This window comes from Anomaloglossus baeobatrachus, chromosome 11 (genome assembly GCF_048569485.1).
Source record: "Anomaloglossus baeobatrachus isolate aAnoBae1 chromosome 11, aAnoBae1.hap1, whole genome shotgun sequence".
NCBI classification, from domain to species: domain Eukaryota; kingdom Metazoa; phylum Chordata; class Amphibia; order Anura; family Aromobatidae; genus Anomaloglossus; species Anomaloglossus baeobatrachus.
Genome location: NC_134363.1, coordinates 157,917,644 through 157,930,690, shown reverse-complemented (window position 1 = coordinate 157,930,690; position 13,047 = coordinate 157,917,644). Strand labels below are relative to the sequence as shown.

At 47.7% G+C, this 13,047-nt stretch overlaps 1 protein-coding gene across 1 annotated transcript in view; it reads left to right on the top strand.

Annotated features, from left to right (window-relative positions):
- Window positions 1–13,047, top strand: part of CA6 (carbonic anhydrase 6) — a 42,030-nt gene that overhangs the window by 17,432 nt on the left and 11,551 nt on the right. Inside the window, exons 3-6 of the mRNA XM_075328403.1 lie at window positions 5,882–6,030; window positions 6,114–6,209; window positions 9,987–10,053; window positions 12,555–12,712. Of these exons, the coding sequence (XP_075184518.1) occupies window positions 5,882–6,030; window positions 6,114–6,209; window positions 9,987–10,053; window positions 12,555–12,712 (470 nt within the window). The remainder of the gene's footprint in view (window positions 1–5,881; window positions 6,031–6,113; window positions 6,210–9,986; window positions 10,054–12,554; window positions 12,713–13,047) is intronic.

The following is a 13,047-nucleotide window of genomic DNA, read 5'->3' as shown; positions in this document are numbered from 1 at the left end:
TGCTCTGCACTCGTAACTAGTGATGAGCGAGCACTACCATGCTCGGGTGCTCAGTACTCGTAACTAGTGATGAGCGAGCACTACCATGCTCGGGTGCTCAGTACTGGTAACTAGTGATGAGCAGACACTACCATGCTCGGGTGCTCAGTACTCGTAACTAGTGATGAGCGGACACTACCATGCTCGGGTGCTCGGTACTCGTAACTAGTGATGAGTGAGCACTACCATGCTTGGGTGCTCTGTACTGGTAATTAGTGATGAGTGAGCACTACCATGCTCGGGTGCTCAGTACTCGTAACTAGTGATGAGCGGACACTACCATGCTCGGGTGCTCGTAACTAGTGATGAGCGAGCACTACCATGCTCGGGTGCTCAGTACTGGTAACTAGTGATGAGCAGACACTACCATGCTCGGGTGCTCAGTACTCGTAACTAGTGATGAGCGGACACTACCATGCTCGGGTGCTCGGTACTCGTAACTAGTGATGAGTGAGCACTACCATGCTTGGGTGCTCTGTACTGGTAATTAATGATGAGCAGGCTCTACCATGCTCGGGGGCTCAGTACTCGTAACTAGTGATGAGCGGACACTACCATGCTCGGGTGCTCGTAACTAGTGATGAGCGAGCTCGGGTGCTCAGTACTCGTAACTAGTGATGAGCGAGCACTACCATGCTCGGGTGCTCTGTACTCGTAACTAGTGATGAGCGGACACTACCATGCTCGGGTGCTCAGTACTCGTAACTAGTGATGAGCGAGCACTACCATGCTCGGGTGCTTGGTACTCGCTACTAGTGATGAGCGGGCACTACCATGCTCAGGTGCTCTGCACTCGCAACTAGTCATGAGCGAGCACTATCATGTTCAGGTGCTCAGTACTCGTAACTAGTGATGAGTGGGCACTACCATGCTCGGGTGCTCAGTACTCGTAACTAGTGATGAGCGAGCACTACCATGCTCGGGTGCTCAGTACTGGTAACTAGTGATGAGCGGGCACTACCATGCTCAGGTGCTCTGCACTCGTAACTAGTGATGAGTGAGCACTACCATGCTCGGGTGCTCAGTACTCGTAACTAGTGATGAGCGAGCACTACCATGCTCGGGTGCTCAGTACTGGTAACTAGTGATGAGCAGACACTACCATGCTCGGGTGCTCTGCACTCGTAACTAGTGATGAGCGGGCACTACCATGGTCGGGTGCTCAGTACTCGTAACTAGTGATGAGCAGACAGTACCATGATTGGGTGCTCGGTACTCGTAACTAGTGATGAGTGAGCACTACCATGCTCAGGTGCTCAGTACTTGTAACTAGTGATGAGCAGACACTACCATGATTGGGTGCTCGGTACTCGTAACTAGTGATGAGTGAGCACTACCATGCTCAGGTGCTCTGTACTCGTAACTAGTGATGAGCGAGCACTACCATGCTCGGGTGCTTGGTACTCGTAACTAGTGATGAGTGGGCACTACCATGCTCGGGTGCTCAGTACTCGTAACTAGTGATGAGCAGGCACTACCATGCTCAGGTGCTCAGTACTCGTAACTAGTGATGAGTGGGCACTACCATGCTCGGGTGCTCTGTACTCGTAACTAGTGATGAGTGGGCACTACCATGCTCGGGTGCTCTGTACTCGTAACTAGTGATGAGTGGGCACTACCATGCTCGGGTGCTCTGTACTCGTAACTAGTGATGAGCGGGCACTACCATGCTCGGGTGCTCTGTACTCGTAACTAGTGATGAGTGGGCACTACCATGCTCGGGTGCTCTGTACTAGTAACTAGTGATGAGTGGGCACTACCATGCTCGGGTGCTCTGTACTCGTATCTAGTGATGAGTGGGCACTACCATGCTCGGGTGCTCTGTACTCGTATCTAGTGATGAGTGGGCACTACCATGCTTGGGTACTCAATACTCGTAACTAGTGATGAGCGAGCACTACCATGTTTGGGTACTCGTAACTAGTGATGAGCGGGCACTACCATGCTTGGGTAATCGGTACTCGTAACCAGCAGTTAGATGCTTGGATGGGCCAATATATATATATATATATATATATATATATATATATGTATAATGGACATCAATGGGGAACTCGAGCATTTTTGGGAAGATTAAGGAAAAATGCTTGAGTCCCCCATTGACTTCCATTATACCCAGATATTACAGTTGAGTCCGTATGAGGATCCAACTGCTCGTTACAAGTACCAAGCACCTGAGCATGGTAGTGCTCACCCATAACTAGTTACGAGTACAGAGCACCCGAGCATGGTAGTGCTCATGACTCGCCCACCCCAGGGCTATGGGACACCCGGTGCCGGGCCGGACTAGTCCGGAGGTAGTCACTGGTGGCGGGGCCCGGCTCCGTGGCCCTGGTGGGTGTCAGTTTTAAATATGTGGCTGATGACTTGGTGATGAATAAAGTTTGTGTTCGTGACGCCACCTGTGGTATGCGGCTATTAAGCCGCCGCTGCTGTGTAAGGCCTCCGGGGTGATGATGTGGCAGCAATGATGGTACTGCTCCCCACAGATGGAGCAATGCCCCGGGGCACACTGTTGGTGCTCGTGAGAGTCTATGGTGTAATGGAAGGCTAAGCAGATAAAATAACAGAGACCACTCCAAGGGTGCAGTTTCAAGTTCTTTACTCACACGTCCTGGTATGCGCACACTGGTGCCCTCAGACGACTGGAACCCACTGTCAGGGACCTCCGCCGTTTCTGGGTGATTCTTGGGGTAAATACCGGTACCCTTCTCTCTAAGGTGTCTCTGTCTTCAGCTGTCTTCCTAAGCCTAGCTCTTTTAGGATGAACCTGCTCAGCCTCCACTACAGCCTCCAGGCTGGGGAGTCACCTGTCGGATGATTCTCCCTTTTCTAGAGGTTCTGCTGTGGGCTGTGGCCCGGGGAGTTTACAACTTTCCCTGGGCCTTTTACTGTTTGGAGATGATTTTGCACTCCTCCGGTTTCTAGGGACCGTCCCCTGTTGCAGCTTGATCCCTCCACCGGTGTTCCTGTGGAACAGGCCACAACAGCTCTACAGCTACCCGTGGCCCTGGAATCCCTTCTGTTCTCTGCTTGGTGTCACCTGGACCCTCTGAGTCCCAGGATCTTCACCAGGAAGCGTCTCTTTCTTCTTCTCAGGTCCTGACTGACTAGAGCTCTCTTTCCTTCTCTCCTCCTTGCCTGCCTCCTGCAGACCTCCTCCTCCTTCCCCACTCTCTCTCTTTCTTCTGTTGCTTTCTCTGTGCGGACACTCTGAGCTCACAGAGCTCCTTTCTCTTTCACAGCTACATGCTGTCTCCTCACTCTCTCACTCTCTGAGGTAAACTGAAACTAACTTGACCTTCCTTTCCTTGACTGCTCTCTGGTGGCTCCTCCCACCTCCCCAGTTGCTAAGCTGTACCCTATAGGAGCAGGGATGGGTCTTACGGCCCCTCCCAGCATGCAGCATGGGAGGGTTACTGCCACTGTCCCTGGTCCCAGTATGTACCTAACAATGGGTGCTGTGTAGATTTACCAGGGGACCGGCGTTCACTCCTTTCCTCACCCAGAATGGGGCATCACACCGCTGGATGGGGTGCAATGTTCTGTGGCGATGGAAGCCTCAGGGGCGCCACACTCACCCATAACTAGTTACGAGTACAGAGCACCTGTGCATGGTAGTGCCCGCTCATCACTAGTTACTGCCGTAGTACTGAGCACCTGAGCATGGTAGTGCTCACTCATTACTAGTTACGAGTACTGAGCACCAGAGCATGGTAGTGCCCGCTCATCACTAGTTACGAGTACTGAGCACATGAGCATGGTAGTGCCCGCTCATCACTAGTTACGAGTACTGAGCACCTGAGCATGGTAGTGCTCACTCATCACTAGTTACGAGTACAGAGCACCCGAGCATGGTAGTGCTCACTCATCACTACTTACCAGTACTGTGCACCCGAGCATGGTAGTGCCCGCTCATCATTAGTTACCAGTACTGTGCACCCGAGCATGGTAGTGCCCGCTCATCATTAGTTACGAGTACAGAGCACCTGAGCATGGTAGTGCCCGCTCATCACGATTCATATGTAGGTTTTCACTGCACATTTAATTAAAATTGTTAATAAAAGCATCATAGATAAGCAACATATTCCGTGATGTACCAGCGATCCCTCTTTCTGGTATGAGAGCATCCTAAAAAAGAAAGTGACCCAGTTATAAAACATAATGGCTCATAACTGGGTCACATCTTCTATATGTCACTGGATGTTAGACTGTGTTCTGCTCAGATCAGCAGTCTGTTCCTCCATTGTAAAAAAATAAACAAGATGTATGGTGTGCACACTGCCCAAAAAAAAGGGTTTTCTTGAGGTGCAAGTAAGAGGACTGTGGTCCAATTGGAAGTCAAAATATCATATACTACACTCTCATCCTTAAAGATAATAGATGAAAAAAAGAAGGCGGAGTTGGATTCTCTTTGCACAAATTTGTGTATATTTATTACGGTAGTACAGTGAAAAAGAGGACATGGGACGTTTCGGCCTAATTTTGCGGCCTTTTTCACGCCAAATCACTGAAGAGAAGCTGTAGTAGGAGAGAAAAGGCGCAATAGGGTCTTACCCGATTTACAGGGCAGAGGGAAAAAGGGTTAAAACACACTCACCTGGCTGGGTTGTGCCAGTCACAACCCCTTAGAGAACGTGGATGAGTGCTTTAGTGGTTCAGCAGCGGCCCCGTGTCTGAGCAAAGGATATCAAAGTGTAGACTGGAGGAAAAACGGGTTTAAAAACCGCGCTAGGAAACCACGAGCAAGGATGTAAATGAATATTTTTCTTTTATTTAGATAATTCCAACGCGTTTCGGAGACCCATCTGTCTCCTTCCTCAGGGAAAAAGAATCTTACAGTCAATGAGGAGTTGTCCTTATTTATAAGGACAACTCCTCATTGACTGTAAGATTCTTTTTCCCTGAGGAAGGAGACAGATGGGTCTCCGAAACGCGTTGGAATTATCTAAATAAAAGAAAAATATTCATTTACATCCTTGCTCGTGGTTTCCTAGCGCGGTTTTTAAACCCGTTTTTCCTCCAGTCTACACTTTGATATCCCACGCCAAATCACTGTGTGACATTCAAAGAGGGTACACTTGTATAGGTGGAGTGGAGCACACAGCCTTAACCTGGGAAGGCGGCACACAGAGGAGGCTCCACTCCACCTATACAAGTGTACCCTCTTTGAATGTCACACAGTGATTTGGCGTGAAAAAGGCCGCAAAATTAGGCCGAAACGTCCCATATCCTCTTTTTCACTGTACTAATAAATATACACAAAAATGTGTGCAAAGAGAATCCAACTCCGCCTTCTTTTTTTCATCTACTATCTTTAAGGATGAGCGTGCAGTATATGATATTTTGTTCCTCCATTGTCACGGGGAGTGAAGTAGAAGGACAAATCTCGCCTCCCCTGCCTTTCCTGTGTTATGGAATAGGTAAAATAGCAAAGGCATGGTTTGGACTCAACACTGTATTCTCCACATCTTTTGGAAACAAGAGAAACTGAGCGCCAATCTGAGTTTAGGATTCAGCAGGAGGCAAAAGGAGGACACCAGGTAGAATGACTAATCATGTCAAATGTACAGCCGCTTTTCAGTCCCTTTAAATCTCTATTTTCCTATTGACACTTGCCTGTATGATTTCTTCCTTCCACACGTATTACCTGAAGCTCCCAAAAAACCCATATACCATTTAAAATAAGTGTAAAAGTTTTATCGGCCCTGTGACTGCTATCTTTGGCTCATACAGGAGGGTGGAAAAGAGGAGCATTAATGGAAAAATGTAATTTTATCATTACAGTGGAGAGAAACAATAAAGCTTATTTTATCCTCTTTTGTTTTCTTGAAACGCACAGTGCAAATTGAACTTCCACCCACAATGAAAATTGCAAAGGGTCTTCCGCACGAGTACACTGCGGACCAAATGCACCTGCACTGGGGCGGCATGGATCTGGAGACCAGCGGCTCGGAGCACACTGTTGATGGTATGAGATACATGGCCGAGGTGGGTGCTTCATGTGTGGTGCATACCCAAGGAAAATAGGATACTTGTTCTGGAAGCTAATATCTCATTACTTATCCCCACAGCTGCATATTGTGCACTATAACTCCGAATTATACAAGAGCTTTGATGAGGCCAAAGACAAGCCCAACGGCCTCGCCGTACTTGCTTTCCTGTATGTGGTAAGTCACGAAATAAAATAAAATCTTCTCAGTTGTTGAAATGGTAAATTAAGTGAATCGCTCAGAAAAGCACCAGGTTAAATTTTCCTTAAAGGGAACCTAGCACCAGATTTGGCAACTATAAGCTGCGGCCACCACCAGTGATCCCTTATATACAGCATTCGAGAATACTATATATAAGAGCCCAGGCCGCGCTGTAGAATGTAAAAAAACACTTTTATAATACTCACCTAGGGGAGCGGTCCGGTCCGATGGGTGTCACTGCTTTCCGTTCCGATGGATGATGCAGCTCTTCAGTCCGGCGCCTCCTCTCTGCGGTGATCTCCGTCCTCCTTCTACCCAGCCACATGTGGATAACGCGCTTACGTCACCCACACAAGTCAACATTGCGCTCCTGCGCATGAGCACTTCTCTTTACTTTACCCCGCAGATCAAATTACAGTAATGCGTAGGTTCGAGGAAAGGTTAAAGACCGCCCGCGCATGCGCACTACAGTACTTTGATCTACCCTGAGCTGGGTAGATCAAAGTGCTCCTGCACAGGATCTTAATGCCGGCCTGTGTGCATGAAGTAAGACGCATAATGCACATGGGCCTCAGAAGAAGGAGGACGGAGATCACCGCAGAGAGGAGGCGCTGGAGCAGAGAGAGGAGGCGCCAGACTGGAGAGAAGTGACACCCATAGAACCGGAGAGAGGAGGCGCCGGACCGGAGAGCAGCGACACCCATTGGACTGGACAACCCCCTAGGCGAGTATTATAAAAGTGTTTTTTTATGTCCTACACAGCAGCCTGAGCTCTTATATACAGTATTCTAGAATGCTGTATATAAGGGCTCACTGGTGGTGGCCGCAGCTTATAGTCACCAAATCTGGTGACAGGTTCCCTTTAAAGGGAAGAAAGGTTAGAGAAGATGGTAAAATCCATACTCCTCTACTCTATACTCTTTGATCTGGAAGTGATAATGTCCTATTCTTCAGCTGAGGTCTGTGATTGGAATAAGATGTCACCAGACAATCCCATTATCGCCAATCCTAAATATAGGTGATAACTTAAGGCCCAGTCACACTAAACAACTTACCAGCGATCCCAACAACGATACAACCTGATTGGGATCGCTGGTAAGTTGCTAGGAGGTCACTGGTGAGATGTCACACTAAAGGCCACTTTACACACTGTGATATCGGTACCGATATCGCTAATGTGGGTACCCGCCCCATTTGTTGTGCGACACGGGCAAATCGCTGCCCGTGCCGCACAACATCGCGCAGACCCGTCACACATACTTTCCTGCCCGGCGACGTCGCTGTGACCGGCGAACCGCCTCCTTTCTAAGGGGGCGGTCTGTGCGGCGTCACAGTGACGTCACAGCAGCGTCACTGAACCGCCGCCCAATAGCAGCGGAGGGGCGGAGATGAGCGGGACGTAACATCCCACCCACCTCCTTCCTTCCGCATTGTGGCCGGGAGGCAGGTAAGGAGAGCTTCCTCGTTCCTGCGGCGTCACACGCAGCGATGTGTGCTGCCGCAGGAACGAGGAACAACTTCGTTACTGCTGCAGTAATGATTTTGAGAATGGACCCCCATGTCACTGATGAGCGATTTTGCACGTTTTTGCAACGATCCAAAATCGCTCATCGGTGTCACACGCAACGGCATCGCTAATGCGGCTGGATGTGCGGCACCAATTCCGTGACCCCAACGAGTTCGCATTAGCGATGTCGTAGCGTGTAAAGCCGCCTTAAGCGACGCTCCAGCGATCCCACCAGCAACCTGACCTGGCAGGGATCGCTGGAGCGTCGCTACACGTGGAAGCATGCTGCACTTGGTAACCAAGGTAAATATCGGGTAACCAACCCGATATTTACCTTGGTTACCAGCGCACACCGCTTAGCGCTGGCTCCCTGCACACCTAGCCACAGTACACATCGGGTTAATTACCCGATGTGTACTCTGCTACGTGTGCAGGCAGCAGGGAGCCGGCTTCTGCGGACGCTGGTAACCACGGTAAACATCGGGTAACCAAGAAGCCCTTACCTTGGTTACCCAATATTTACCTTCGTTACCAGCGTCCGCCGCTCTCACACTGCCAGTGCCGGCTCCCTGTTCCCTGCACTCCTAGCTACAGTACACATGGGGTTAATTACCTGATGTGTACTCTGCTATGTGTGCAGGGAGTAGGGAGCCGGCACTGACAGCTGAGAGCGGCGGACGCTGGTAACGAAGGTAAATATCGGGTAACCAAGGTAAGTGCTTCTTGGTTACCCGATGTTTACCGTGGTTACCAGCGTCCGCAGAAGGCAGCTCCTGCTGCCTGCACATTTAGTTGTTGCTGTCTCGCTGTCACACACAGCGATCTGTGCTTCACAGCAGGACAGCAACAACTAAAAAATGGCCCAGGACATTCAGCAACAACCAACGACCTCACAGCAGGGGCCAGGTTGTTGCTGGAGGTCACACACAGCAACATCGCTAGCAAGTTGTGCCTCAGCAGCGATGTTGCTAGCGATGTTGCTTAGTGTGACGGTACCTTTATAATTCGGTGAGACCTGTAATAATTGACAGAATAGGGCAATTTATCCTCATTGAAATAAAGCCGCTGTGCACATATTCCACCATTACCGCTCCATTTATTCCTTATGAGGCTGTCTAGCACTACACTCCAGATTTTTCCGGCAGCTAGAGCGGAAGTCGGGCGTCCAACCTGCTGCTCAATTTTGTAACATGGCTAAAAGCTCAGCTGTCCTCCATAAAGATTCTGCACTGCGGGAGTCCAGGCAGAGGGACCTCCACCAACCAGTTAGTTGCCTATCCTGCGAATAAGTGATGATTGTTTTCAACGGACTACACCTTTAAGATTGTACACCATTTCCAATGTATTGTATATCCAGGTAAACCGGCACGGATGTAAGTGACTGTGCCGGGTACTGTTTGAGGCTGGTACCAGGCACAGTTGAATGTATGGTGGAGCCAATCCATAAAGGCTTATTTGTCCTACAGATTGTTAGGGACCTGGAGGTTGGACTACCCACTAATCTAATGTAATGGCAGGCGATCTATTGCACCAAAAGCTACTTTAATGTATCCCATGACATATAATCTCCATTACAATTATATAACAGGAATTCCAATTAAATGTCTTTGCATTAGGACTTGTGCAGTTGAATGTATTTTCGATCTGAGAGCTATCCAACAAAAAAAAACAAAAACCGGTTCCCATTCGGACCAATGTTATTCAATGAAGTAGTACACAACCAACTGGTCAAATTAAGAAAATCGCAATATGCTCTATTTACCTCCAAGGATCAGGACCGCACTCGGATGACATCTGTGTTGGGTCTTATTTTCCCAAAGCAACAATAATGGAGAAGGTGTCAAAACTCTCTTTTTTATTATTCTATACCTCCGAGAAAAACAGATCCCACTCTGATCAGACTGTGATCAAACGCTGATAATCGGAGAAAATATGGTTGTGTGACCCAAGCCTTATATCCGCAGTTTATGGTAGCCTGTAGACTGTCAATGCAGTGTTGGCACCGGCTGTAATAATCAGCATTGAACAATTTATGAGGATATTATCCAATATGTGCCCAGTTCATATCTAGACTTGATTGTAAAAGTTAATGCTAAATTGTATGTTTTCCTGTCAAAGCAATGGAACATGAAACATCCCATTGTAATTCATTGGGGTCTAGCATTGTCGATATATCCGGCTCTACACCTATGTTGCAAGTATGAGCAATGCGACTTCCATAATCCTTTTTTTATCTTTATTTTCAGGATGGCAATTTTGAAAACACTTATTACAGTGAAGTAATTTCCAAGCTAGCCAAGATTCGATATGCAGGTATTGATGCACCAAACCCTCACATCCTATTCATCAGCTAATATTTGTGCTAATGGGTTACATAGCCATAGCCATCATAACCTAGTAAGTATATAATGATGCTATATAGTTGGCGGCACAGTGGCTCAGTGGTTAGCACTGCAGTCTTGTGGTGGCTCAGTGGTTAGCACTGCAGTCTTGCGGTGGCTCAGTGGTTAGCACTGAAGTCTTGCAGTGCTGGGGTCCTGGGTTCAAATCCCACTAGGGACAACATCTGTAAAGAGTTTGTATGTTCTCCCCGTGTTTAAGTGGGTTTCCTCCGGGTTCTCCAGTTTCCTCCCACATTCCAAAGACATACAGATAGGGAATTTAGATTGTGAGCCCCAATGGGGACAGTGTTCCTGATGTATGTAAAGTGCTGCGGAAAATGTTAGCGCTATATAAAAATCAATATATATACATATATATGTGTGTATATATATATATATATACATATATGTGTGTGTGTGTATATATATATATATAAAATAAGTGGAGCTCTCCTAGGTTGCCGTTATGCTTTTTCTCTATCTTTAGTCAGTATTCTGGGAAAGCTATGTCTCCATAGTCTTACAGTGTCAGGAAGGGATCCAGTGTCTTTCTGGCTTACATCTGGCTGGTGTTCGTAGCTATACATTAAAAAAAAGAATGCATGGAATAACATAGTAGACTATTCTTTTCCATACAACAACCTCCAGTTGAAAAATAAAGTCAATTTCAACTGATTTGTACATAAAAGATGCACATTATGTGTAGCTGAGTACCCTTTACACACTACTCTCCAATGTTTGGGTGCACATGTTGTGGCCGCCTTTTAGGTTCTGATTATGTGTCCTGAACCCATTACAAACGGATGAAAACTGAACTTAAAAAAGAAAAAAAAAAAGACATACAAAAATTGATCCACGAGGATGAAAAATGTAAACCACAGTTGGTGTTTTTAAAGGGAACCTGTCAGGGGTAATATGCAGCCAGGACCACGGGCAGTTCTGGGTGCATATTTCTAATCCCTGCCTAAATGACAGGTTCCCTTTAAAGTGAAACCTTGATCCACTTAAAAATAGATACTTTGGTTTCCCTTTCTGAATCTGTATTTGTTCTGTTTTGAACGGATCCATTTTTGCTAAAGGTGTCCATTACCACCTCTAATGTTCTGGGCACACGCAATGCAAAAAAAAGGAGGCGTTAGGACAGGACGGATGCAAATGGAGGGCATGTTAAGACCAATTCTAGTGAATTGGTCCAGGAAATTAATGTTTAATTTCCGTTTTTTGCTCTCCAACCTAACAATGGAAATAAAGACTGGACTTGTAAATGGTGAATGGAGGGGGGCTTTACACGCTGCGACATCGCTAATGCGAACTCGTTGGGGTCACGGAATTGGTGACGCACATCCGGCCGCATTAGCGATGCCGTTGCGTGTGACACCTATGAGCGATTTTGCATCGTTGCAAAAACGTGCAAAATCGCTTATCGGTGACATGGGGGTCCATTCTCAATTATCGTTACTGCAGCAGTAACGAAGTTGTTCCTCGTTCCTGCGGCAGCACACATCGCTCCATGTGACACCGCAGGAACGAGGAAGCTCTCCTTACCTGCCTCCCGGCCGCTATGCGAAGGAAGGAGGTGGGCGGGATGTTTTTCCTGCTCATCTCCGCCCCTCCGCTTCTATTGGGCGGCGGTCCAGTGACACTGCTGTGACGTCGCTGTGACGCTAAACGAATCGCCCCCTTAGAAAGGAGGCGGTTTACCGGTCACAGCGACGTCGCCGTGCAGGTAAGTACATGTGACGGGTCCGGGCAATGTTGTGCAGCACGGGCAGAGATTTGCCCGTGTCGCACAACAGATGGGGGTGGGTACCCACTCTGCGATATTGGTACTGATATCGCAGCGTGTAAAGCGGCCTTTAGTTTGTTACATTTTTCCTGCTCTGATAAAATGTATCAGCCTGAAGCTCAAGGTATTCACACACACTCACTCACACACACACATGATCACTTGAAAACACACATTCAGTCACATGCTTACACTCGCATGCACACTATCACTCGCATGCAAACGTACTCGCACTCACACATTCACTCGCTTACTCACAAACACATGATCACTCGCACTCACACATTCACTCACATGCTTACACTCAGCCTCACGCACGCAATCGCTCGCACCCACACATTCACTTGCATAGTCACACTCACTCACACACACACATGATCACTCGCACTCACATTCACTCACATGCTTACACTCATTCACTTGCATGCAAACATTTACTCGGATGCACACTTTCACTTCCATGCACACACTCACTCGCACGCACACACACACACATACACCACACACACACACTCACAAGCACACACTCACTCGCGCGCGCGCGCACACACACACACACTCACAAGCACACACTCACTTGCGCACAAACAACCACACTTCTTTTGCGTTTCCTTTTACAAATACCCATCTGGCTTTTCTTACTTCAGGGCAAGAAACTCAAATAAAGACAATTAACCCCTTGGCGATGTTGCCTGAAGACCTGGACAATTATTACCGGTACCAGGGCTCCCTCACCACTCCGCCCTGTACAGAGAATGTGCTGTGGACCGTATTTGACTCACATATCATCCTCTCTCATAATCAGGTAACACCTTACTTGTCAAAGATTAATTTAAGCAATGATTCCTGAGGTTTTTTGCAGGGTATAATAGTGATTCTATCACTACTGCCCATTCACTCTCAAATATTGCTCAAAGATGTCTACAGATCTGCCTTCAGCGAGGATTAGAGAAGCAGTGAGAGGACACATGCTGAAGGGAGACAGAGGCAGAACACACTGGCTGCAGTGTCTAGTGAGCACAGCCTGTATTGGAAAAAGTGCTAAGAAATGCAGGATACAGAAATAATATTATCTAATGTGTACATGAGAGATAACATTATTTCTGTATTCTGTAACCTCAGTTAGACTTTAATCATAAA